General features: G+C 38.7%; 1 protein-coding gene across 6 annotated transcripts in view; it reads left to right on the forward strand.

Annotated features, from left to right (window-relative positions):
• The window catches only part of rgs3a (regulator of G protein signaling 3a), a 93,037-nt gene extending 81,428 nt beyond the window's left edge, over positions 1 to 11,609 (forward strand). For 3 of the 6 annotated variants that reach the window (XM_026298111.1, XM_026298109.2, XM_026298112.1), the window contains 4 exons: positions 6,963 to 7,064; positions 8,014 to 8,075; positions 9,062 to 9,228; positions 9,380 to 11,609. In XM_026298111.1, coding sequence (XP_026153896.1) covers positions 6,963 to 7,064; positions 8,014 to 8,075; positions 9,062 to 9,228; positions 9,380 to 9,577 — 529 coding nt within the window. In that variant the 3' untranslated portion in view covers positions 9,578 to 11,609. Of the gene's footprint in view, positions 1 to 2,276; positions 2,435 to 6,962; positions 7,065 to 8,013; positions 8,076 to 9,061; positions 9,229 to 9,379 lie in introns of those variants that run through there. The other 3 variants (XM_026298113.2, XM_026298114.2, XM_026298110.2) reach the window with 3 other exon arrangements.
• Positions 11,610 to 27,647: the final 16,038 nt, after the last annotated feature.

Genomic DNA, 27,647 nt, shown 5'->3' on the forward strand with positions numbered 1-27,647 from the left:
TATCAAGACCTATTCTGACTACGTGTTAGGATGGGTGTGATTGGATCAGCAGACAGAACATTAGGACATAGTAGGATGGCAAATTTACAATCGTGCCCTTTCCTCTCCCTTTTGTGTAATAACATTTTTGATTCATTTAGGAGAAAATGACACTGCCCCTAATGCAAGCCTTCATAATACAAACAAGCATTTTGGCTATTATGATCTCTGGAGTTCCTTTAGATGTTCACAGATTTGCAAATGCATCACTATGTTTTATGGCAAAGTTGTCAAAGAGAGTTAGAACCAATCATTTAACGCTGCCCATCTACTTAAGAAAGTGGTAAATTGTGTGTGCTGCTGAGCAGAGTGGTACCATATGTGTGTCTCTCATTCTCTGTGGTGTGAGAAGTAAGGTGTGTGTGTGTAGAGCGTTTGTTTGGGTGTGTTTGTGTGTATGAGATGTGTTCATCGACGCCTTACTGATTCATCAGCTGTTGAATGAGCCTTATTCACGCTCCTGTTCATCAAGATGAAAGCACACTTCCCACTGTGAGGATAATAAAAACACTCACAGTAGCTGTCCTTGGGCCTGATAGCTACCTATTCTTCTGCACAAGGTGTGTTTTTATGTGGTTTAGTTAACCAGCAGATTAAGTGATTAAGATTCCTTAGCTCTTTTTTCCCCAGACTCCTGAGTGTTGCCTCTCTGTCAGCTGCTACAAACAGTGTCAACCCCATTTAGTCTAGCTTCAATAAAACTGACACTTCGTAAAGTGGTGCATTATTTTTAGGGTGTAAAAGTGTTTTTAATGTAGTTGGAATTCTTTCGTTGTTTGGCAGAAATGACAAACAAAGGCATATTCCAGAGATTGATTTGTGATCAGTTAGGGACACGGCATATTCAAATTGAATAAAAATAAAAATGTATTGGGTTTTGAATTTCTTTCAAGTCGCCTGCTTCTTTCTATTCCAATGTAGACACTTTGAGATATTGCCAGCTTTTATTTCATGGATGAGTTTGTCTGGCAGAGCAACAAAGACAGTGTGGTCCTTGGTTTCCTAGGCATTGTGTCTCTCCTGCGCTGCTTCTTTGTCTTACTGTCTGTACATTTTTACATCTTCTCACTTCCAGTATTTATTTATCTTTTTCATCCTCTCTGGAATCAACACAGCTGTTTTCCTGGGATTGTCCACAACACCCCACCCCCTTCCCATTATCACCCTTTGTTTTTATTCAGACCAGGTGTTCTGCTTCCCCAAGAAATGGATCCCTGCAAGGCTACACTCCTTTTCCTCTCATCCAGTGGTGTGCAATAAGTAGCAATAAAACCATAAACCTACAACACAACACCACTACTTAGGACACCAATACCAGTAATTAGCCAAGTCTGATAATGGCAGGAAACTCAGACAGAATGAGACTGCTGAGAAAAGCTGTTTATGAGAATAACAACGCATAGTGCCTCCTGTGTGTTTGTATTTCTGTGTGAATTATGTATCGTTGTACTCTATGTACTACTTCACCTACAAGCAATTAATACGACTGCTTTACTGCCAAGGTGCATGTAAGAGACTTTTATTTAGCCATACAAGGCCAAGGGGAATATTATTTATGCAGTCTGACTCACCCTGTTGCAGAATCAGTGCCAAAATATCTAGAAGTGATAAATTAAAGTTAACTGGACCTCCTGAGAGCAATTTAATATCTCCTAATTAAAGTATGTAATAAAAACTAAATAAAAGTAATTGGAGAATATGTCGATTTAATGACAGGAACATCCTAGCAGTTGTTTACATAAAGCCTCTGGGATGAGTGACACATCAAAAGCAAATTTAAAAGAGCATGTCACACTGCAAAGGTGTGTGACTTTATCCACTTTTAGAATATTAGATTGGATATAGCAACAAATAGTTTAACATATAGTTGATAAAATCAAAGACACAGCTAAAAACTAAACTCGTAATTAGACTAGTTAAAGTTTTTGGTAAAAAGCATCCAGTGTAGCTGAACTACAGAAGGGTATAAGTTTGATGTGTTAGTTTTTCTTATGGCCTGGTAAAAGACTAAACACAGAGCTCCAGGCTTTCCAAATGGAGACAGATGAACAGATCATTACAGCAGTAGAAGTAACTTCTTATGCTAAAAAGGCAAATGTCATCTCAACTTACTAACCCATAAATCTAAAAACCTGTCAAAGCAACACTGCGTGATGATTGGGTAAGCCCTGGGTCCGCCTTCCCCCGGCCCTCAGAACTATATATAAAGCTCCACCAGAGTCTCTCGAGGTTTAGTGGAATGTGATTGTCAAACAAACCCCTGGGCCTCGAGCACCAGCACTCTTGACACAGGCTTACATGCAGTCAAATGTTCTCACACACCAAGTGAACCTGCGTACAGGCTGGCACCTATGTTTCACACTATGGTTGACTTTTCAGAGAAGTACCTGGAAAGGTAAGAGAAAGGCAATGCGTATGCATGGGTTTATCTATACTTGTGTCCCATAGGAACGGTTGCATTAGGGCTGGTAGGAAGCTATCTGACCTTTACATGGATCTCATTTGGCAGTCCCTGTGAGGGAGAAGAATTCCCTGTGAGGCTGAAGCGCTCGAACTATTTTGGAGGAAGCTGCTTTAAGTTCTAACTTGAGGTTGCCCCTTTTTCTTATTATACACAGCCTGGATTTCAGGAATAGGATTGCTCATGTGTCTTTGTGGCTAGGAAGGTGAGTTAGCTCAGAAATAGAGCTCTCTTTTTTTGGACTTGATTGAGGGAGACTGTGAATGTGATGGTGTGGTATTTATGGACAAAATTTAGGACAATTCCCTTTTTCATTGTTCTTCTAGGAACATTGCTGATTGACCTTCTCTTTGTTACTAAGCAGTTTATAGATTTGCAGAAAAGCAATGCCATGTATATTATTCTTGTCGTGTTATGTTTTCATGTATTTGGACACATCTCTTGACAATTCGTTACTTTTGTCCAAATGGTTTGGATGTTTTTTAAAGCGTTACAGGCACACTGACACATCCCTTCATCTATTATGCTGTCACTGGGTTATTTCTGTATCCTGTCCTGTATTCACGTCATAGGCAAACAGCCTTCTGTAAATGGAAAGAGGCAGAGAGAAAGAAAACATGTTTTAATGTAGCTCACCTTGGGTTGCCGTACTTACTCACTTCCACATTACATATTGCTAAACCTCAGATCTCACAGGTCAAGCTTTACAAACAGTTAACCCCCTCCGTTGCGTGAAACAAAGCGTCATGTAGCAACCACAAAAGCGCTATGAAGTGGGGCAGTGGATTTGGCTTGTGCTTATGTGGTACATTGTGATCAGCAGTATACCTGCCTGCAGCTCTCCCCCATGTGCTCCTAGAGCCTTTCCCTGGGAGTGCGGCCTACTTTTCAGTACACCAGGAATAGCCAGTGGGGTGCTATTAGTGTGTCTAAAGTGAGCCAGGCAAAGAGGGAATAAATTGTATGGAAACCTGCAGATAATTGCAGCACTAAAGACTTCTCGCTCCTTCACTCAAGCACATAAAGTAGCCTATCTTGTACAGACAGAAGCACATATCAGGCAACCACAATTTAAGGTTTGTGTATACATGTACACCATATCCTGAGATGCGAACATGGACATGCTGTTGTATAATTTCCTTGTAGAGCTGTGAAGCATGTATTTCTTGGTGGAATCTTGTTAGATCCTCCAAGTTTAATATTCAGAGCATGTCAATCTTTTTGCAGACTATGTTAATTGTAGTGGTCATTGTATTTACTGTAATAATTCAAATGAAGTGTGATATGTAGCCAGGAGCATTTATCTCACTAAGTACAAATTACCTACTTCAAATTGAGGGGTACTCAGAGTGAGGAACCAGTGCACAAAGAGTGGAAATGCAAAGAACAGTGGGTAAATAATATTTAAGCTGCAAGTACAATATAATTATAAAGTAAGAGTTGGCTTGAGTACAGGACTACTTTAATATCAAAGAAAACAGATAAAGAAACATTTAAAAACTGTAGTTTCTGAAAAAGTGGAAGGCTTTATTGGTATGAAGCCTGTTTCCTCCATGTGGCTGCATGTTTCGGTATCCTTTTCCTTTTGCTGAGAAGTTTAGCGTTTTGGTGGTTTTGCTCAACCTAATCATAGCAGTTTTGCTTTATTTAGGTGATTAGTCCTACGTAGCTGATTTAGCAAAATCTTTACATCTTAACAGAGAAGACTGTAGTCCTCTACATGACACTGGTAGAATAAAGAATGCATATTTGTCCACAGTGAGGGAGGATTTTTATGTAGCTCTCCTTCAAGTGGAGTTTCTGTTCACTCCCACTGAGCTAATAAACAGGCATCTTCATTTATGGCTGTATCAGTTCAGTTGCCATAGTAGGAAGAAACACATTGTCCCAGCTAAGAAACTTCACACCTGCAAAACATGCAGAACGCTGCACCTCACGGGACGATGAAAGGTCCAGTTGTTTCCAGTGTCGATGCAAACTATTAGGAGTGAAGGAATGTCTTGAAAGGAATCTGTGTTTCTAGAGGACTGGAAATATCTATTGTTTATGTTTGCAATATCCATTAACACCCACATGGTGGCAGGATAGAAACAGACATTTCCCTTAAAGTGGTTGTTATGACATCATTGTCACCTCATTGTCACTCAGGCTCAGCCTTTATGAAACTAGACAGAAATAATAAAGTATCCTTTGTCAAAAAGAATATTTTCCAGCCATTAGAATATTCAAATTCTTTTCTGGCTTATATGAACTGGCAAGACTGAGGCTCTTTCTTAGCTGACACATGCATAGCTCAAGGCCTAAGTGCCTTGAGTCCACCCTAAAAATAGAACTTTTCTCTATTAAATCCTGCCCTCCTGTTATGAGTTTATTTAATAGCATGAGACTTTTTATTTGGGCAATAATCTTCTTCAGGCTGCCAAGTGTGAGCTATTCACAAGTATTCCGCAATAGAGCACTGTGGTGTTTCCAAGGAAGAGTGGCACAGGTTCAGCATTCAGTACTGTTGAGCATTTTAGCATCTGGCTTGAGTCTGTTTCTACAGGACATTTATTTGAATCGATGTATGAGTCATCATGCCACTACTGACACTGTGTGGCCATTCCTTGAGATTAAGAGACTTAATAGAAGTGGAATTCATGACAAAATCTGTTTTTTATTTTCACTGTCTTATTCTTCACCACATATTAAAAAAAGGCTTTCAGAACTTTTACATAGTTTTTGTCACATCCAATTCTTATACGTTTTTCATTTAGCATAAACATTTTGAAATAATAAATCTGACTGTTCCTATCTCCTGGATCTGACAAATCCACTAAAAAATGGCCCCTTGTGTTTACCTAATTCTGCAAAAATAATCTGCACCAGCCAAACCCCCCCCAAGTCCTCACACACCCGAATCAATACACCTTCAAAGTCACACCCATTTTGATTTTAAAGGAACTATTCAGTTATTATTTCCAACAGTCATGTTGTATTATGGGTATGGGCATGTTTCTTCCCTCTTCTTGCAGTAGTTGGAAAAACTAACGTCAGACAGCTGACTGTGATGTCTATTCAGCTGCTGCATGTGACCACCTCTCATTCATTCATGCATAAATTACCTCTCTGCCACTTCCCTTCTCACACACACACACACACACACACAGACACACGCACACGCATGCACACACACACGCACACACGCACACACTGGTGCAGACTGGGAGTTTTTCAACACCTGTGACTGGCATGAAAGCACCAGTGAAGTGGCACAGGTGCAGGGAGTTTCTTTGAAATGTTTGTGTAGGTGTTCTTTCATCCCCATCTGAATATATTCATGTAAGTTATTGGTGCCAATTTGCCGTTGTGTGTTCTTCCGTGCGTGTATGTTTGAATGATAAGTATCTATAAGTGGAAGTCAGGTTTCTTAATTTAGGGTGTACATGCTCTCCTGGGGGCTGTGGGTTGGCAGTGGGACAGCTTGCAGTGATTAGGGCCAGCGAGCACACACTGCACTGCTGCATTATTAGCAGGCCAGTCAATCCACAGTGGAAATCAAAAGCAGGGATTCAGGAAATGGGTGTTGAGTGAGGTCACATCCCAATGAGACAGCACATGCTCCAGGTTGGGAAAAGCCAGGACACGTACCATGGGATTGTGGGAATGCGCCGAATTCTGTTGGACCACATGGGGATTGAGGGTTGGTCTATTACCTTGTTTGAAATTTAAGTTGATGCATGTGTGTGTGAGATGGTTGCAGGAAGGTGAAACAGGTGAATTGGGTGGACAGGAGGATTTTGGATGCTGCTGCTGGAGGGAAGCAGCAGAGGAGTGAGGAGGTCACTGTGCCCTGTTGCCTTGGCCTTAGGTTGGCTCCCTCTCAGCAACCCCTCCAGGCACATGGAGAATGGCGTGATGAAAGAGAGGAGTGAGGATTGAATCTCTCTCCTCCTTCTCCGCCACATTCGCTCAGTCCCTGCCGAGGAACCTGCCAGGGACACATCTACAGGAAAACTGTTAGAGATACTGTATTAGATTGACAGGAGACACGCTGACACGGAGAGAGGAAAGGAACTTGACGGGCGCCTTTTGGAAAAATTTGGTTCCATCATACCAATATACTTGGCTGAAGACTAAAATGTACACAACATGACATTTTCATCTTTCTGGCAATTCTGGGTTTGATATCACATGGATTGGATTTACAGTGCTGCTCAGCTTAACTGGTGATTCCCATGCCTTGGAATCCTTCAGTTGTGGATTTTGATCTTTGAAACTCAATACCTTCTTCCATCTCTCTTTTTGTCTATTTCCTCTATCTGCTTTTTCATTCCTTTCATCCTTACCCTACTTTCTCCTGGTCCTGCAACCACTTTTGCCATCCTTCACCTCCTTCATAAATCTTTCTCCACTCTTGCTTCTCCTTTCAACTTCCACCTTCTTTCTCTTTCTCTTTGTCTTCTGTCCTTTTTCCATCCAGGGCCAAAGACATGAAGAATCGTTTGGCTTTCCTGCGGAGGAGGAATGAATCCCCAGGAAGCAACCCAGCCGGCAGGTTAGACAAATCTATGAAGTCAGTCAAGTAAGTGGCCACTTCCTGACAGCATGTGCATGTGGGTGCATGTGAGACTGTTTTCCCGGTCTCACCACAACTGGTGTTGACCTGGTCTAGGAAGACAGACATGTGGGCAGTAGGAGAGAAAGGAGTGTGATTGTAGCTTATGACACTACTAAAAATTGAAAGGGAGGAAGTGGAAAGCATATTTACACAAACTAAATATTTTTATATTAAATATCTGAAAAATAAAGTTGAGCTTTTATGTTTGTAGAATTACATGGACATCAATATTATGGATTATTATATTATAAATAAAGACTAAACCTGGCAGTGCACAGTTCAAGAGCCTAGTCACACCATATGTTTTGTTACTGTTTCAAACTAATAACACTAAGAGAAACAAATGCAGTTTTTGTTTAAATGTTAGAATGTCAGCCAAAACTTAATTCCACTATCAGAAGGTACAGAAAAATGTGAAAATTAGGTAAACTATTCCTAAAGTTAGACAGCAGCTATTCCCTTATTGTGTCCCATAAGACCTCAGATGTGGATTAGGGTGAGTGTAAGACGAGCACTGTAAAGAGGCATCCTTTTTAGCAAGGTACAGAAAGGGCGAGAGGCAGCAGGGGGCAGACACACACCGTTGGGGGGAGGACGTCTCTAAATCCGGTACACCCCGATTGGCTGGTTGAAGCCCCTCCCCTCCCGCCTTCTAAGTTGCCTTCAGTGGGAATATAAAAGCCTGCCCCCACCAGAGTGAAGCAGAAAGTCTAATGGAACCATTCATAAGGCAGAACCGATAGTGAGGGAAAGAATAGACAGACTAGGAGTTGAAGGAAGCAGCAGAGAGGAAGTACCTACCTCGAGGTTTCCACTCATCTACCCAGTATAGACAAGTTCTGCGGATGGGTCACACAATGAGAAACCTGGCTGAGATGGGCTTGTTAAAGAATCGCTCTGCTTTCATCTGCAGGCCCACCCCGGAGGAAGCACTGAAATGGGGGGACTCGCTGGACAAGCTGCTGGCACACAAATGTAAGTTACTTTTAATTCTTTTTCCTCAATTAGTCTCTTCTGTCTCTAATCCTCTCCTTATTTCACACACATGAATCATCTATCTTTTCTCCTATGCTTTTTTCCATATGGTTTAGTGTAACACAGTATTAAATAGTGAGGGAACATAGACATACATTTTCTTTAGATGTGTATTGATGGATGGATTACACACACTCGCACACACTGCTGCAGTCAACAAGCAGCTTGCAGCAAGTTTCCAAATCCTTTATATCCAGAGGAGGAGGGGAGACTAAAACTGGCACCCTGCATGTGTGTTGCTATTTTTGTTTTCACACAATTCATCTTCCACAGTTCCAATCCTTTTGCCAAGTTAGAACGCTGATGAAAGGCAAAAAGCTGATGCAAAGCCAGCAAGACATCTGTTCCTCACTTGGCTTTGTTGGCCTCTTTATTCTCTCTCTCATTATTTCCCCTATTCCACTTCTTACCTCACTCCTGCCTACCAGAATGCAGAATGAGGTAAGAGATGACTGCACTGGCTCTGCTTATCAGCATGGGTGACTCATGGGAACGGAAAGGTGCAGACGGGAGAAGTAGGCGGACATGGCTTCCTGCTATTCTTTCTTCTGGATGCCTTCTTCCTCAAATCATTAACTGGGCCGAAACTTAAAAGTCTCACCAGAGCAGTCATCTCTTTGTTTATTCATTGCATGCGCATAGGGAGATGCATAGGCGTCATGCAGAATAATGAAGAAGGGCTAGGCCTGCAGGTTGATGTCACTGAAAGGATGTTGTAAAGTGGAATAAGTATTGCAGCATTAAGAAAGAGTTATATATTTTTTTGATGTCTCACTTTATTCCAACCACATGACTCAATAGGGTGTCACGGAGCTATTTTAGGTGCTGAAAATACAAGAAGGCTTCAGCTGTGAGGTTGCCATGGCACTCTAGTCAACTCTCCTCTTGTTTATTCTCTGCTCCTCCTCCTCTCTGCTCTCCCTCAGATGGTCTGGCAGCGTTCAGAGCTTTCCTGCGTACAGAGTTCAGCGAGGAAAATCTGGAATTCTGGCTAGCGTGTGAGGAATACAAGAAGATCAAGTCGCAGTCCAAGATGGCCTCAAAAGCCAAGAAAATCTTTGCAGAATACATTGCCATCCAGTCTTGTAAAGAGGTAAGGGAGCACGGATGCAAGTCTTATAAATACAGGAAAAACAGGAATCAAACAGCCTCCTGCAAAACCAAAACAAAAAAAAAAACATGCATTTTTCATTTCTCTGATAATGACAGTCTAATCTCACTCCTTTTATTTGTTCCCTCTGAAGGTAAATCTGGATTCGTACACCAGAGATCACACTAAGGACAACTTGCAGAATGTGACACGCTCCTGCTTTGACCTAGCGCAGAGACGGATATACGGGCTGATGGAGAAGGACTCATATCCCCGCTTCCTGCGCTCAGAACTCTACTTGGACTTAATCAACCAAAAAAAGCCCAGCTCCACTTCGACTTCATCATCATAAGAGACCAGAAAAAAATATATATAAGGAAAGAGAGAGAAAGATGATGAGAGAAAAAATGGGCAGACTTGAAAAACATACAATGGGTGGGTGAGATGTGAAGTTTGCCATTGTTACATTGTTTGCCTTTTTTACATTTGTGTGTGTGTGTGTCTGTCATCCTGTCCACTTGTTTTTTTTTTTTTTTTTTTTTTGAGAGGACACAGCAAAGCTATGGCACTGCAAAGGAATGTAGTTTACACAGTTACCAGGTGGAAGGATGAGTGGGTGGACTGATGAATGGATGAATGGATGTTACTAAAAAAGCCCAAAAGTGAGGGCTGGAACAGGAGCTGGACACTTGTCTGATCACTGTTGCTTTGTTTAGTCAGTCTCTTGTAAAGGATGATGTTTGTTTCTAAGTATTTTGTCCAGTTTATTGGTGAAAAGGAGGGGTTGCTGAAAAAAAACAAAAAAAAAACCCTGCAGACATGAAGACAGTCCGGTACTGTTTTGTCACTTTTTTTTCCCTACAGTTTCTTTTAAAAATCCTCCTTTAAATCCCCTCCTTTCCCCCACCATGTCCTGTGAAGCCACCTCAAAGCTGCTGGTACGACACAAAGTCCCTTTTCTTTATAGTTTTTCATCAGGCTCCAAACTCTGGTGATGTTTGCAAGAACAAGCTGATTTCTGAATGAAAACTAGTATGTTGGCTCTGTTTGACTTGCATCTCTGTTAAACCCTGCATTCTCGCAAATCTTCTGTAAACGGCTTTTACCTTATTCAGTTTATCCTAAGACTGTGGAAACATACTGTGAGCATTCAACAGGGACAAAGTCGAACACGGCGACAGGCAAAGAACACATACAGTATGTATAAATACCTGATGGACTGGAGCTGTGAGGCAACACAGATGTGTGTCACTCTCACAATGAAAGACATTCAAAGTCGCATTCAAAGAGAGAGCTGGGAAGAAAAACGACAACTTACTTCCTGCCTCCAGAGACTGTTTACAACAAGCAATGAAAACTCAAGACGGAAAAGAATAAAAGTTTCCATGCAGCTAAACGATATTTCTTTTAACATTGTAGCTCAGTCTGGACTAAATCGAGGAAGCATTCTCAGGACATTGCTATGACAGGTTCCAGCTTGGTTTATCTGCTCATCTTCTTTCTGTTTTTCTACACACTCACTTTTTTTTTTTTTAATGCTTAAGGGTTCCAATCTGCGCTCTCTAGTTCTACAAAGCAATACCCAAGACCTTCCTCATTTCATAGGAGAGGAAAAAAAAGTGCTCCATGTTGTACAAAGGTTTGCCTATTTATTTAGATTAACTTACTGGATGCTCCTGCAGACACCTTCACCTCCTCCAAAGCACTCAGCTAAAAGCTCTCACTTTCCTCTTAATCACCAAACAGGTCCAGTGCTGTCCTGAACTTTAAGTGCAATATTTTTTTATTGTTTATTTTATTGTATTATAATTTTTGGTTTTATTCATTTATTTGGATAATTTTTACGGGGAAGACGAACAGCTTGAGCTCTGTATTAACTTTATTTGTTAAGAGAAAAAAAAAAAAAACAACTTAGAGCTATAAGGTTGACTTACAAGATAAACTTTCAAGAACCATAAGTAGTTTAATGAATTTTAAGCGAGTCTGTGTGTTACCCTCAGCAGCAGGCAGCTGGGGATGCTATGGTTGTAAATATAATTCTTTAAGAAAGCTATGTGATAACACATTAAAAACAAAAAAAACCCAATAGGTCTCTGCTGGTGATGAATGTGGGGCCCAGCTGTATTTATGTAAATATGAGAGACTCAAAAAGTATAAGATAACATGTATTATTAAAAAAAAAAAAAACAACATAGGTGAACAAGAGCAGGTACATTCTGCCTTTACCCAGTCATATACTACTTGTAAGGAGTTTTCTGAAATGCGTTGAACTCACTTTCACTGTTTACAATTCGAAATGCATCTCCTATGATAGCAAGTGAAAACAGTAGAGTACATTTGGTGTCATTGCTAATGATAAATAAATCAACCAACTGACGAAGTAAGATGTGTTGTCTCTGGATTTTTCTCATAAGGTGTATTCGATAATATTCATGTGTGACCACAAACATGGCAAGACTGATCAGCATTCAATCAGCCCATAAGCTCTCATGCTGTAACAGCTATGCAACTTTCATGTCAGTACAGTACAAGTGAAGCTAGGGCCAGCACGCAATGATTTTAGCATAGCGAGACTAGAAACAGTAATAATAACATTTAAGCTAATTACTGGCAACAAACTAAAATCTGACAAACAAATACAGAATTTGTTCTATACAAAGAAGAGTTCTGACCAATGTAGTAGGGGTGCTTAATGTTTTTACCCTCAAATAAACTGGTTTAGAAAGCCTAAACTGTTTACAATGTGCCTGATCATTTGAATACTTGCGTTTCTTGCTCCTCTGCACTTCTGGCAATGTGTTTCCAGAATCTCACTGAGGTTAATGGTAACATCAGGCCACATAGAGATGATTGCCAAAACTACTAAATGAATGCAATTTGTTCTTCTTTAGCATCTAGAAACTCCCATACAATCTGAAAATGTGTTTGCTTTCATACATTGTCGACAGTTCTAAATTGCTGGGGACTGAGTGGAGAAGTATTTGAGATTGTGACATCTCATCCTGTTATCAGCTGTCTTGTTTTCTGAAAAGAAGAGCAAGTGAGTATGACAGAGGGTCAAGTGTTTGCCAGATTGTTGGGTTGGGATGAGAGGACGCTGTTGGAGGTCTTTGAGTGTGTGCGTGTGTGTGTGTGTGTGTGTGTGTGTGTGTGTGTATGTGTGTGTGTTTATCTGTGTTTGGGGAGGGGGGTGATCAGTCTGAAGTGGTGTGGGAGTCTGTAGTAACAGTGTCTAATCTTCTTTACCAGCTGCCATCTGTTTTGACAGACAGTGTCTTTTTTCCAAAAGGAATTGCCATCAACCTTTCTATCACCACTCTCAGCCTGTTTCCGCTCTGTCTCACTTACTGTGTCTTTGTCTTCAGAACCCACGCTTGCATTTTTTTCACGTTCATCTCGAAGGCCATACAATGGAGGTTCCGCTCTTGTGCTGGATTGCTTTACCAAATCGATTTGTTTGGCTTTCCTTCCTTTCTGTCATCTGTGTAAAGCATATCACAGTGTCTGTCACTGTTTCAAATTCTGTTGTCACGTGAGCCTCTAAACATGCTAGCTCGCATTTCCTTCCCAGTCCTCGTGTCCTGCTATTCCAAATATGGCTGGTTTCCCTTGACTGTCAGTCTCTTATCTGGCTTTCTTGTCAAGTAAAAATTTGTCACCAGGACATGGTGTGAGACCAAGTGTTATCTTTATTTACAGAAAAGTTTCAGTGTTGTGCAACATAATAAAGATATCCATGTTTTGTCTGCTTGACTACAGGGAAATAAGCTTCCAGCCTCTTTATTGCTTTGCCAGTCCAGCAGCCCTCCCAGTAAACCTACTGTATAATTACAATACACTGAAGGCTTGTATACAGCTTGTTTTCACAGGCCTGCAACGAAAAAATGACAGCACTCACTCAGTGCGTCTGACTCTTAAAATAATACTGAAATAAAGGACTAAAAAATATTTGTGGGGAAAACAATTATTTGCTTTCTTGCCAAAAGTTAGATGAGAGGATCGATACTGCACACACACACACACACACATACACACACACACACACACACACACACACACACACACACACCTACCTAGAATATTTAAATGGAGCAGGTTATTAGCATAACTAGGACTGGAAAGTTTGGCTACGAAATTGTCAAACATGCAATTCCACGTGTCTGTTTTAAACAAATAAAACACATTGTGATAACTAGTGAGCTTTCATTTTTTTTTACTTTCGACAGAGGCTGTTTCCGTCTGCTTCCAGTCTTTGTGCTTCACTAAACCTACCAGCTACTGGCCATAGCTTTATATTTAACAAGACAGACATGATTTACCTCTTGGCAAGACAGAAAAGAAGCATATTTTCAGTGATATAGATCAATTCCTTAGAGTCTGCATTAAATGACTGTAAAACTAAAAACTATCTACAAGGGCTTACATGATCATCTCTGACTTTGAAATGAATAATTACTGCATAAAGTATGACGTTTTTGACTACTGTGCACACACCACATATAACCTTAACATTCACTTTGTGTATGGATACAGTTTGTACAGTTGTACAAAGGCCCATTCAGATAAAGACATAAAAGAATAATTCATTATTAAGCATTCCCTTTTATTCCTCTATCAGGGGATAACCATCTGAAACGCATTAAACTGTCTATTTGACATTTGTTTTCTGCACCCTGATCTCAGAAGACCCATATTATGCAGTCATGCTGAAGTCAGTGGGACTTCCCCTCTTGTCTCTCATCTATTTGTGCAGCAGCAAAGGGGCTTAAGCCTCCATTAATCCTTAATTGTCTGATCAGTCTATCCTTTCAACTCTTGGCAGGTTTACAAAAGTAACATCACGTCCCCCCAGCTGCTCTCGTTGACTCGAGTGAACCCCTCAGTCCTGTTTGGCTTGGAGGGATGTGTGTTTGTTTGTTTATTTATTTATTTATTTATTTGTCTCTTTATTTACTACATGGAACAGTGTCCTTATCTGCACATAATTTGTGTTGGAAAAATAAAAGATACTGGAATTGTGTTTTCTTCTACCCTGTTAGTGTACAATCTGTCTGTTCAAAGGTCCATGTATCTAGATTTTCCTGTACAGCACATGTAAAAATACATTCAGGGCTGAAGGAGCTGTTGTAACTAATTAACTGCCCCTACCTGCGTCATGTGCAGCCCATGTGTTTGTCCAGTTTTCTATCATAGGCAGGTGGCTTAAAGTGAATGTCATTACTCCTGCTGGTAGACAGGGACTTTAAAAACAGCAGCAGACAGAGGAAAGAAGATTGGAAGGAAGCAGGCTTATACACTAATATAATATATATAATATATAACATCATATATGTATATATATATATATATATATATATATATTGAGTTGCTGTGATCTGTGCTCTGACTGCTGAAGTAAAAGAGCTGCAGAAGTCCATGTGCAGTGCAATGCAATTTAGGTGTCAAGTATTGGTAGATTGGTCTCTCATTAACAAAATTGCTCCCATGCTTAACTGCTAGTTGTTAGACTCTTCAGCTAATACTATCAAACCATCTATTAAACCATCTATTTCATTACATAACAGCTTTTTCTGGTACCAGAGCAACCACTTACACCAATACAGGATGCTGCTACATTGCCTCAAGCTTTGTAGTCACTTCAGTTGATTTTGAAAGTCAAGGACACAGTTATCTTCCCAGGGGAAGTTCTGCAGGTGAAACCACTCCAGATGGTTCCTCCATAATGAAACAGCAATTAATCAACACCATGCAGCAATTAATTTTAGGTTATAGAAACTCAACTGCAAAATCAAAGTAACCTTCTACAAGGTCAACTAGATGAAGGAGGAAAAAAACACAAGACACGAAGTATCAGATGTTTTTCCTGGCAACAGCTCAATAAGGCCACTTTAGACCATCTGATGTGTGACAGGTGTTTTCAATTCCATGTTTCAGTTCAGTGTCACTGCACACGGATCCAAGGTAATCGTAGAAGAGGATATGGCCTTTTTTCAGTCATGTTTTTGTAATGATGTTATTTGTTTACACCTTAATTCACTTTGGAAGAAAGATTTTCTGATTTTTAGGCTACATTAAGCCATTTGCTTAACCCTTGTGCCCCTATGTTTAACAATGTATTCACTTTTTCCTTCATTTTTCTTTTTTTTTTTTTGTCTTATTGGTCTACTTTTGCACTTTGAGCCCTGCTGGATGTTCCATTCAAGCAGAATGGGGCCAAAGATAGATGGAAGCAAACCAGTCAGCAACATAAGAAGAGTGGAGAAAAGACAGGTGGGAGATTCCACAACAAAACACTTTAAATGATGAATGTTACAAACACAGTAACGATAAGCTTAAATAATGCCCTTCACTAATAGGATTGTAATCAACCAAAAACCCACTGACCTCATCAGATTATGCTGCTATCTTATAAACTCCTACAGCAGTGTTGTTTACTCAGCCTGCTTTGTTAGTAGAATAGACAATATTTCAATGCTATTTTGTATTTTATAATTTTGGAGCTATTGCTTGGTCTGGTGGTTTCATTAATTTGTTCATTAACTCCCTAAAATGCCATCGGCTGTTTCTTTTGCCTTTCAGAGAAAATACTGTATATAACTAATTAATTTATAAAAATAAGTAAACTACCTGCCCAAAATATATAACTGTTCGCTATCAACCAAAAACACACCATTTTTACATTAATTAAAGCAGAATGTATAATACAGGAAGGAGGGGTACATTTTTGTTTCCTATAAACAATCCTTTTTTCCACAACTTTATGTCCAAATAACATGATTAGTGATTCCATTTTGCAGTCAAACAATATTAGTGTTTTAAAATGTATTGTTTTATTTCTTTATTAATATATTGTAAAGATCAGTGGGGAAATATTTGCTCTTCTTTGCAGGTGCAGGAGATTGTAGCTTACAAGTCGGGGAGCCACATTTTGTTGGTGGTTGAAATGAAGGATTTTTGCCGCAGCCTCTGCTCTAACTGAAATTACATTCACAGGGAAGTTTTTATGATGTTTAATAAGCTGCAGAAAAATAGCTTATTAGCTAAACAGCCTGGAAATGTTCAGTTAGTTGTTTGTTTACAAGACAAGAGTGTCTCTGTGTAAGTGTTAAATGAAGAGACATCAGCAGGAAAGCTAATGTGGTGTGTAACGTGTTACAGCTGATATAATGGTAACCTTGTCTCCTGTTTTTAAAATGGCAAATTTCTTGGCTTTATGCAAACAAGAGGGCAGCAGACACTTTCACCAGACACAATAACATCAACAGTATGATGATGGGCCAGCATGCAGAATACCAGTTACCCAAAGGGGTATGTAGACTGTGTTTTGTTCTCCTGACTGGTGGGGAGTTATGGGTGTTTTTAGGCTTTCTTGTTTACTTGCTAGAGATGGCAGTATTTATGTAGTGAAATATGGCAGCATCTGTTAGATGGATTGGCACAAATTATGGTACAGACATTCAAGGTTTTTCAGTTGATGAGAGCACCTTCTGCCACTTATGGCTCTGCTTCCTTGCACCTTTGATTGCGTGCCTTGATTGAGCTATTTGATCCTCTGGCCACGCCAAGCGAAGAAGTGAAACAGGAAGTGAATCAAGATGTCACCATGATACTGGTCCAAAATCTTGCCTGACTCATAGACTAGCTCACATACTTCTTCATGGATGTCATAAAGTAGATGGCCCTACAAATACAAAGTAGCCAGTAGAAAGGAATGCAATATAGGAAGTAATCACTTTTTTTCATTCAGCCCTTAGTCCCCAGACCATTCAATACAATTCCACAGCAACATTTAGTTTGTATCTGGCTTCAGAGGCTGACATGTGAAAATTAAGTAAAAATAAACTGGTCATTTTAGAGTAGAGCAGTTTCTGTTTTTAAGGGGGCTATGCTAAGTAGGGATGAAAAACTGGAAAAATGACATACATAATCATAATGATCCATGACTGTGACAAGATGACACTCTCACACTGACACACACACACTTGGATACATCATTTCATATGACCATGAACTTGGTTGGAGCTAAATATTGTCATCTCTCCATATCTCCAAACATTAAAACCCAGAAAACAGCTAATTTGTAATTTTCTCTTTCATTAGTTGATTTCATGTATTGGTGATAATTGAAACAATATCCTCAACAACTGGGGTGGGCAATCCGTGTTCCTTGAGGCCCACTTGCTTGTTTTCCAAATGACTGCTGACTACCTGGATCAGGTGTGTTCGGTCAATTATAAACTGGAAGATACAATCTCATATGAGGGTAAAAGGGTGGAACTTGGGACCAACTGAATTGGTACCTTCCAGCTTCTGATTGGTAGAAGGTAATCAGCAGTGGCAGGGCAGATTTAATTGGAAAACAAGCAGTGCAGTTGTCCTCATCACCTCATCACTGGTGCTAGCGACATTGAACACACATCATTAATAATGTCACAAAACCTTTGGTAGCTCAGGCTTATAAATAATTTCGAGGCCTGTGCTTGCCAGAAAAGATGAGTTTGAATAGTAGATTTTGCAACCACAGGATATGGAAACAGGAATGGCACACACATCTATCTTGGTTTTCTTTGATTCTTTTGTCATGATTGCCAGATACAAAGCAAGTCTGATCTCTTGAGGCTATGGCTAAACAGACTCTCATCACAAGACATGAGATGAATTGACTTGTCTGGTTAACATCTATCCAGCTGTAATGTGAGGAAACATCAGTGTCCGTCACGTCTGATCCTGTTTACTACTGTATCATATGACACAGCTTTTATTACCACTGTATATTACAGCCGGTGCCAGGACACTACTTAACCTTTTCAGATAAGGTCAAACTCTTCATCTCTCTTCGTCTACCATGTGGCTCTGGATTATCTTAAGGACCATAGCCTGGAACACAGAGAAAGCGGTCTGGACAGTAACTGTAAGACACGGAATAACTGGATGTTATTTTCAGTCGTTCTTCAACTCTGCAGTATATTTAGCTGTTGCTTTAATTAATGGGATACAGGGATGGAAAGTGTTGAAATGGAAACTTAAGAGCAGATTTTGTGCTGTTGTTGAACCTTACAAAAGTCCAGAAAGGGTTTATGTAAAGCAGCTGCCCTTAAATGGAGCCTAAAGTGTTGATTCACTTTGTATGAAGTCATTTTAGCTGTTTCGATCTGATGCTCATCAGCTCACTTCCCTGACGAGACATATCCACTTTGCAGAAGTCTGTCTGAAAACTTGTCATTGTTTAGTCATTGGCCTCCATGACATTACGAGCTGAGAACACACTACCATTTTCAGACCTCGCCCGTTATCAATTTCTTTATAGGTGATTTACAAGATGAATTAATTTTATGTTGCCCCATAGTCTCTTGCCTGTTATTCAATTTTGTTTCTATTTTTCAAGTTTGGTCATGTGGCAACATTGCCCTCACTATGCCACCATTTCTCTTTCCTCCCCTTATTTTCCTGTCATGGTTCTGGCCAGAAGACATGTTCATATTCATGTACACCATGTTCATGCTACACTCTGGTAGTATTTTAGTTTCAGTTTCATGTTTTGCTCATACTAGTCACATACTATAGTTTTCTACTTACTTGTGGTCATGTGCTACCTGTGATATGACAATTTTTTTTGTCTTGTGTGAAAGTCTGGTACAAGAGAAGTAAGATAAGACAAGATAAAACTTAATAGTCTCCGAAGGTTAAATTCAAATTCAGGAAGTGTATTTTGAGTTTTTATACTTACCTTTAGGTCTGAGGGTACCCATACCTATGCTCATTTAATGTTCAGTGAAATGCTTTAGTTAATACTACTTCAGTGCCTTCCATTGTATTACTGCTTTCATCTTTTGCTTTCAACTGCTCTTGCACTACAGCTGCCTTGTTCTCTTCCTGCATTTGGGTCCAGAATTAACATTTGTATAAAACTGTGATACAAGAAGTTAAATGACTCTAAGAACACTTAAGTCACTTAACTTAAACACTTAACACTTAAGAACTGTGAAATCTTATACAGATTTCACACAATTCAGAATGAATAGCAAACGTAACATGATTTACTAAACAAATATTAATTCTAGTTTAGTTCTAGATTTAGTTTCTTGACTCAAGTGTACTTACCACAGTTAAGCAAACATATATTTCTCCAATGGCAATGTCACTGTGTTTTCTGATCTCAGCAATTACTTTGAGAACAAAGTTATCTGTGTTGTCTGTGTGCCAAATGTAACAAATCAAAAGTATCCTTGGAGCATATGATAGGCCTTTGTTCTGGAAGACATTTTGATGTGTCACAGCAGGAAACACACAGTCGGATATAATGCTCAATTTGGCTGAGTTCTGTTGAGCTGCTCCAGTTTCAGGGTCTTGGTATTGTACATGCAGTCCCACTGTCACACTGTCTTGACTTACTGGTTGCACTTCAATAGAACCTACTGATCAATAATGTTTTGACTAGTGAAACCTGCTCTGAAAAGGCCTAGAATAGATTTTTGGGGGGAGTTTAGTGGGCATTTTGTTACTTCTTAAAGCTTATATGGCAAATATGCAGTAATGGAACAAGATTAACATTCAGTGGGAGTCATCAAGTGAGCAATCTCTTTTCAGGTTACACATAATGATTTGGTCTGTATGTTATAAAAAATCCTGATTAGAGCAAATGTGAATTATTGCTGTATATTGTCTTGTGCACAGATAACACTGCACAATAAGCTTATACTTGGTTTTGTGTGCTTTTCTCCATCTAAGGGTTTGTTTTGCCCATTAGGCAAAGGCTTTTTTGTTTGGGTGATGCTTTGATCATAGTCATTACACCAAAATCATCTTTCCATTAAAAAGAAAAATCCAGCCACCTGTCCGTCTATTAGCTACACCATTGATGGAAAGGGATGGAAAAAATAAATAAAAGGAAAAAAATATGCACATCTCTATAGAGTCTGTCTTAATATGTGCAAGGTCATAGAATCAAAACCATCTCAAGTCTTTGTGTCCCACACTTGTACAAACATAGCCTTTATGGACTAATCAATACAAGGTTTACACATGGATTAGGTGTACTGAGCTGCATCTTTGCCACAGCTAAATGATTTATCCAGTTTCCGTTTCTCTGTTGCGGTCCCTTCGTTATGTAACATTTTAACACTAACCAGATAGTCTTTGAGCTTTTTTTTTTTTTTTTTGCTGTCTCTTTCTTGTCTGTGTTTTATGTGTTATAAATACAGGACATACGGTGCATATAACAATATATACATATTGTTAGTATTGTATATGTGTATACAATACTAATAAGCTTTGCACACTGCCCTTTATTTCATATTATTTTTGATTTCCTAACACTCAAAGTTGTATTCAGCATGGGTTTATCAAATAGGATGCTAAATAAAGCATGTTGTTAAAACCATGCAACTGAGTCTGCTCAACAGCATGTGATGTTTGCACTATTAAGCTAATGTTCTGTGAAATCTGATCTGCAGGCAAGCAGTATTTTTATTCCTTCTTACAAATAAACAACTAATAGATTTTAAAAATAGCAACATCTTTTGGCCAGGCATGTAGAAAAGTAAACAAAATTATTACTTTTATATGCAGAGGACTGGGATGCAACTATTACATAAAATGCACCTCAGATACATTTGACAACAGTCATATTCATTAATACAAAATAAATTTTCAGGCAGAAGGCATCAGTCCGAACATGATTATATGAAGTTTATCGCCCATCACTAAGAATGTGGTGATTGAACACACTCAATCAGCTAAAGGGGGTTTCGGCAATTTCCATTCTAGCAGTGTGTCATACATCTGCAAACTGGATCACCCTGAGGATTTATGAGTCAGCCAAATCCATGCAAGTTAATGCAGGAGGCAGGAAAACGAAGCAGGGGCTGAACACTTTTTCATAACAACGAAAATAAAGCTGTAACTTTAGGATTTCCAAGATAAATAAACATGTTACTGATAATAAAACATTACAACTGTAGTTTTAAAATTATTGAAATACTAATGCACATATAAATTAGTGATTTCTTTCTTTTGTTGGTAAACAAATAATTGGTGGATTACTTAGTTTGAAACATTAATTTTATTATTTGACAGTTAAATATACACAAATATTAGCGACATTGATGGATCAAATTCTTTTAGATCAGCGACAGCGCTCTCACTCCACAGTAAGGCATTCATGATTTAAAGGATCTTTCCTTGCAGGATCTGTTGAAAAGCTATTGTTGACTCATACTATATGTGTATGGATGGCATAAGAAAATGGAAAAACATACAAAGGAACTTGTCTCCACCTTGTAGAAAGTAGACTTAGCATGTTAGCAAGTGTTTCCATGAGAAAAATGAGAGCTCTAACCACTGGGTGGTAACACCCACTGGGGGCATTAATAGATTTGTTGAGGCAGGCTACTGTCTGACATATGAATGACTTGTTTCCTCTCTTCTTCCTGTTTGTCTCATCACTCAGGGTGGTGGGGGGGGGGGCTTGGTTGAGGAGTGGCGTTGTCATGCAGGATCAGAGGCTGACACGTCAACAGTTGGTCACTGTTGGGTTTAGGCCACATCCTGTGATTGCAGACCACAGATTGTTAAATGGTACATTTATAGGATGCCAGATAAAAATGGATTGAATTCTTGATGTAAAAATAGACAAGGAAGTGAGGAGTTGGGTGTGACAGTGGAACAAGAGCCTAAATTATAAAGTAGATCATCAGAATGCAGGAACAAGTTAGAGTGGGCCATAATAGGATACAATAAAACATACTATACTGTTAAATTCTCAAAGAAAATAACTTGTGCTTAGTAATATCTATACTTGAAATGTTAGTGTATATTTTCTGAATGACCACATCAATTCTACAATGGTAGAGTACAGGCATTCTATGATTAACAAGTTTGGCTGAGTAAGCTTTCCCTGGATCTAAATGCTACTGTGTACTTATGAAATAATCAATTACCCTATATGGCAATCTCCTTACAGTGATTTGGTTTTATATTTTGCAAGAACATTGTGTTTTTCAGCTTTTTGTTCTATACTTCACAACTTTTTAATTGCATTTTTGTTTTACTCTAAGAAAAGGCAATGGAAGTTTCCACATATCCATAAATTAAAGTTCCCCTTAGGGATAAATATAGTCCATTAATAAGAAACACTAAAGGCTCGATCACATAGTAAAACTCAACACATTTTAATCAGACACAATTTTAAAAAATATTGGTATCTGGTAATTTAAAAAAAGCAAAACAGTGTAATTAAGTTTTAAAGTTTCCAGCATGATTGAGCCAAAGTTGCAGTAACCCAAGCAGTGGGTTTAGGTCATCTAGCAATGGTGTGTGCCTGTGTTGCTCCAAGTGTACTGGGAGGGCACATCTGCCAAGAATTACACTTGGACACACTTTTGCTGCTAATCTGGTACAGACCTGGTGATTCACTTTGTCTTAACTAAAGTAACAATGAGCTTTATTTCTAGAAGGAAGTATCTTTTCCATGCCTTAGTTCCAGGACAACAAATGTGTTTCAGAGGGTTGAACTGATACCAAATAACAAAATCTGCAGTCAGTGAGGCCTGCCAGCCATCTGTAGCCAGTTGTATTCAGCTTGGTAGTCATTATCACACATACGGAAGGATTGTCTATCTGTTTTTACTGCACTCCTGGAACTTCTTCACTTATTCAGAAAATTCCAGCTGCTGATGGGATAAAGCTTTTCAGATTTGTTTATTTTTCAGTTCCTTTGTGTGTCTTTAGTAGATTACTACTCCTTCTGGGTAAAATCTACTGTATATGCTATATTCATTTTGGTTACATCTCCAAAAGCAGTAATACATCGATGTGTGAAAATGTGGATCATTGTGGAAAATACAATTGTGCAATTTTGGTCTCCAAACAGCTCTGCTTCTTTTGAGGTTGCTCTTGTCTTTCAAAGCATCTCATTCTTGTTAAGGACTGTAAAAGCTTTATTTGGTTTGGCTATAGCAGAATACTGGCTTTGAATCTGCAGTAGTAGCCACATAAACCATAGTGATGACAAATGAGCTTTTTCCACTGTGTGAATGCGCTCACTTCCTTTGAAACTATTCTTGTCTCAGACAGTGCGTCCCACATACTAAGTAGTGGGTTGAAAAATTGCAACTTTACAAGGATTTGCACCAGTTCTAGCTCCTCCAGTCTCTTCTGTGAGCCACTTCAAAACGGTAGAGGCATTATGATTGACAAGTAAAGGATTGAATCATGCAAAAGATTTTATTTTTTTTCATTATTGCAATCTGTCAGCACCCAGAAAGGAAATTTGTGTACATTCTGACAACCAGCTAAAAACATATGGTTTCCACTTTAGCTGATATTTTCAAAATGATCAAATATCAAAACTATCTAAGGAACACAAACTCCTAAATTGAAAGTTGCTGGGAAGTTGGAGTCAGGAAAGTGTGTGTGTTTAGGTTTTGTGTTTCAAGTAAAGAGACTTGCTCTCAGTGACTTCTGTTGTAACGGCACTGTGAAGCTTTTTTGCAAATAGCACAGCACTTGCTTGTTTTGCTGGAATGCCTCATTATGAGCCTATATGTACATATACGCACAAATCAAGCTGGCAGGCTCCTTCACGTTATTGGTCCTAAGGATATTTTATTTTTTTGTTTGAACAAAAACCTTTATTTTACTGTTTGCGAGGCTATCTGTGACATCTTTAATAATGATTGTATTATTGTTCTCCGTGTTTGCTTCTATTTCTCTGAATTCTATTGAGAGCAGGCTACATAAACAGCCGCTCCACGAAAGCAGCTCTGCAACACACATCCTCTGTTTCTGTCATTGAAAATGTCAAGGAAAGACCTGAGTGCAGACTCAATTAATCATGCTACACCTAACAGAAACACATGTCCTCCTCTCGCCCACAGACATGTTATCTAATAACACAACAGCTAATGTCAATGTGTACTGCCAGGTTTTGAATGTGGGACCTAAATTTACCAACTCTGAACAGAAGGTATTGAAATAAACACTTGAGCAATATTTTATCAGGTGACAATAAGGATACGATAGAATATCTGACACAGATAAGAGCAACAGATAAAAACAGAGTCATTGACCAAAATATAACAACTGAAAACATCTGGGAAAAAAACAACAAACACTAAACTGCAGACATTTACAGTATGTTAATGAAAACATTTAATTTGAATTACTTTTGTCTAAATGCTGTTATGCATTTTTATTTATTAAAAACAAAGCATGAGTTAAAATACAACATAAGAATTTTCATGCTACTGTTTTCTTCTTGCACCACCAACAGGCCAAATAAGTATTCGGTGTAGGCCCAGAAGCACGTAACACCTGTGCAATCCAGCCTCAATGTAGTGACAGCAACAGGACATTAATTTGGCTGAGAGGACCCTGATGCATGTTAAATGTTGTTCACCTGCTCATGCTTCTCATTTCTTTTCTCCATGACACATTATCAAGAACATGCTGCACAGATGCAGATGAGTCATCACACAAGCTTAGTTTCAATAAAAAGGATGTCCAATAAACTCATTTAAATTCCTAAGGAACCAAGTTACAGTACAGACACAAATAAGGGAAGTGATAGTATTGATGATTAATGGAATATTATGTTGCAGATGCACACACAAGTTTGCATGAAATAGCAATTGAATATTTTTGATTTTCTTCCTTGCAGTTTTCCATGCTCCATGACTCATACCTGCCTTTCCTTTAGCCCCTGACTTTCCATTAGTCTCTTAGCAACCAAGGGTTTGATCCCTTGGGATGTAGTCAGGAAAGTCCTCAGCTCTTTTCTTGACATAAAATTAGAAAACAGGAACCAGAGACTGCCAACATAATCCTTTATTTTTCTCCCCTCTGGCTTGTCAAGTGGCCTTAAATCATCAGATTATAAGACACAGGCTTTGCAAGAAAAAAAATGGCAAAAGTATCTCTTGAGGCATTAATTTTTATACAATTTAGATTCCTAAAAGATGGGCAAATGTAAGTGCCTTGAATGCATTTAAAATGGCCTTTTTTATTTTATTTATAATTCTGAAAGTTTTGGAAGCATTTGTGAAATGAAGGTATATCTTGATCCAAAAAGAATATAAAGAACTTTTTGGCTCAAAATCCTTGCAGGAACAGACATGTTTAAGAAAGATAATGTCTGGTATCTGAAACATTCTTCAAAAACTATCTTCCTCTAATACGCCTATTAATCCCCTTAAAACATACATCAAAGCTCGGCAGTGGGTGCTTATTTGGTGCCTACTGGCTCTGTATGGGATGATTCTAGTGTTTTCAATTTAATTTCAGTTACACAACCTGTTAACCTGAATCTCACTGGCTTCCTAGTTTTTTCTTCCGCCTTAAAAATGCCAATAGTCTCTAAAAATATTGTAGCTGGCAAGTTCTCTCCTCCTCCTCTGTCTCAGCATAGAAAGGATGATAAAACACATTTTGCTGAACTGTCCAAAGCTAAAAATAACTAACGAAATTATAGCAAAGGTTTTACCAACCTAAAATGTCTCAATAGCATTTTATTTAGCAATCATCCCACAGTGATTCCCAAAATATTAATTCATTATATTTCTACATTTGTTTCTACATTTTCTTCAAAAACAGTAACAGTGATTGAAGAATATTGTTTCACATACAGGATGGACAAAATATTTGCACCATTATAACAGCACTACTCCAAAAAAAAATGACTGATGTACTATTGCAGCTCTAAGACTATGGTTTGACTTTAAAGCCATTATCCAAAGCAGGTAAAGTGTAAGGAAGCAACCACGTGAAAACATTTGGTATTTATAAACTGTTTTCTGACAAATAGGCTGACTGAGGTTATAACATAGGTGTGTGCTACTTACATCAATTCCCACTGACTTAGAAGAGATGAGAACATTTGTGATGGGGTAGGTATGTGGTAAACAGATGATTCACTAAAGAATTAAATTCATGAAAAAAAAGAACGAATTTGTAGAAAGAGAATGTGGGGAAACGTGTTTTGTTTTCGAGTTCTGCAGAGTTCAGCAGCACACGTACACACAGAACACACACAGAGATACCATGTTTGAATAATTAGGCCAAACACATGCTCAGAACATTATCAGAAATGACGCAGGCTGTACGTCACACTGTGACTAACAGGCTCAAACAGCTGTTAGAAAAGGGTTTCAGAGTAAAAGACAAAAATGTGGGGAAGGTAAAATGTTTGTGCGGTATTTAAACTACTTTTTAACCCCCTACAAGAAAGTGTGACCAAACACCGTGGCAAAGAGAATGACGCCAATCCTATCTCTTGTTGGTCTGAGCAGGGATGAGGCGTAGGGAAGAAAAAACATATAGGAGTTTTTTTTTTTTTTCTTTTGAGTATAGTGAATAACTCAGCATGTCCACCCGCAGAGAAGGAGGGTCCTGAGGTAAACACTACTAATTTTCCTGTAAAAAGTCAGTCTGGTGCTATTTTGGGATGCCATTTAAGGTTTTATCTCTTGTTGTCTTCCATGTTTTCCAGGCTGGAAATACACAGTTAAATTTTCTTGTGGTTGTGTGTTACCTTCACAGACAAACACAGACAGAGCTCTGCCCTGCTTGTTTATGAAGGTCACTATTATACTGTACATTGTGTGCTTGTTCATTTTAGTCATTTGAACTTTCTTTGATTTCTCTGTCACATTTTTATTTGTAGTCAGTAGATGTCAGTAATCTATATTTGGACATTTTTGTCAATTTTAGTCAACGTTAAGGTGTGGTCACACAAAGTGATTTTCTGCCTCACATCATTTACACAGTGATTTGAGTGCTGGACCTTTTACACAGTCTTTACACAGTTTATTCATATGACTTGGTTGTAAGTTTGAGGTTAGATTTAGGCCACAGTGAGGGTTCGGCATTTCATGATGTGATCGTTAAGATATGGGTAAGGGACTAAGAAATTCGTTATGGACAATTGCACACTCCTGTGTGTGTGTGTGTGTGTGTGTGTGCGTGTGAATTTGTGCCTCCTCTTCTCTCCATTCTTTGTATACACATTTCAATGAACGTCTCATACAACCATGATTTTATTTGCAGGTGAAAATGATTTTTTACCAATAGATAGTTCCTACATAAAAACCCAAACCCCATTTATTGATTTATTGTATCATTTTGCATAAATCATTAGAATTTAGTCTGATCTATATTACTTGAGTTGCATTTCAATGTGTCATCTGGTATAGGAGGTCCTCTTTGGGATGTGAACACTTTACCTGATGGTAAATCTGCTGCTGCTCATGACTCACTTTTGAATGTACCCTCTTAAAATAATGGTCATAAAGTCATATTTTCAAGTTTTTAAAAAAAATGAAAAAAACTGAATCAGATATACACTATATCATATTTATAAATCATTTCACACAAAAGGGTTATGACAACACATGACTATTGACATGCAAATAATGCTGTCATTCAGT

The sequence above is a fragment of the Mastacembelus armatus genome, chromosome 12, assembly GCF_900324485.2.
Source record: "Mastacembelus armatus chromosome 12, fMasArm1.2, whole genome shotgun sequence".
In the NCBI taxonomy this organism is placed as follows: domain Eukaryota; kingdom Metazoa; phylum Chordata; class Actinopteri; order Synbranchiformes; family Mastacembelidae; genus Mastacembelus; species Mastacembelus armatus.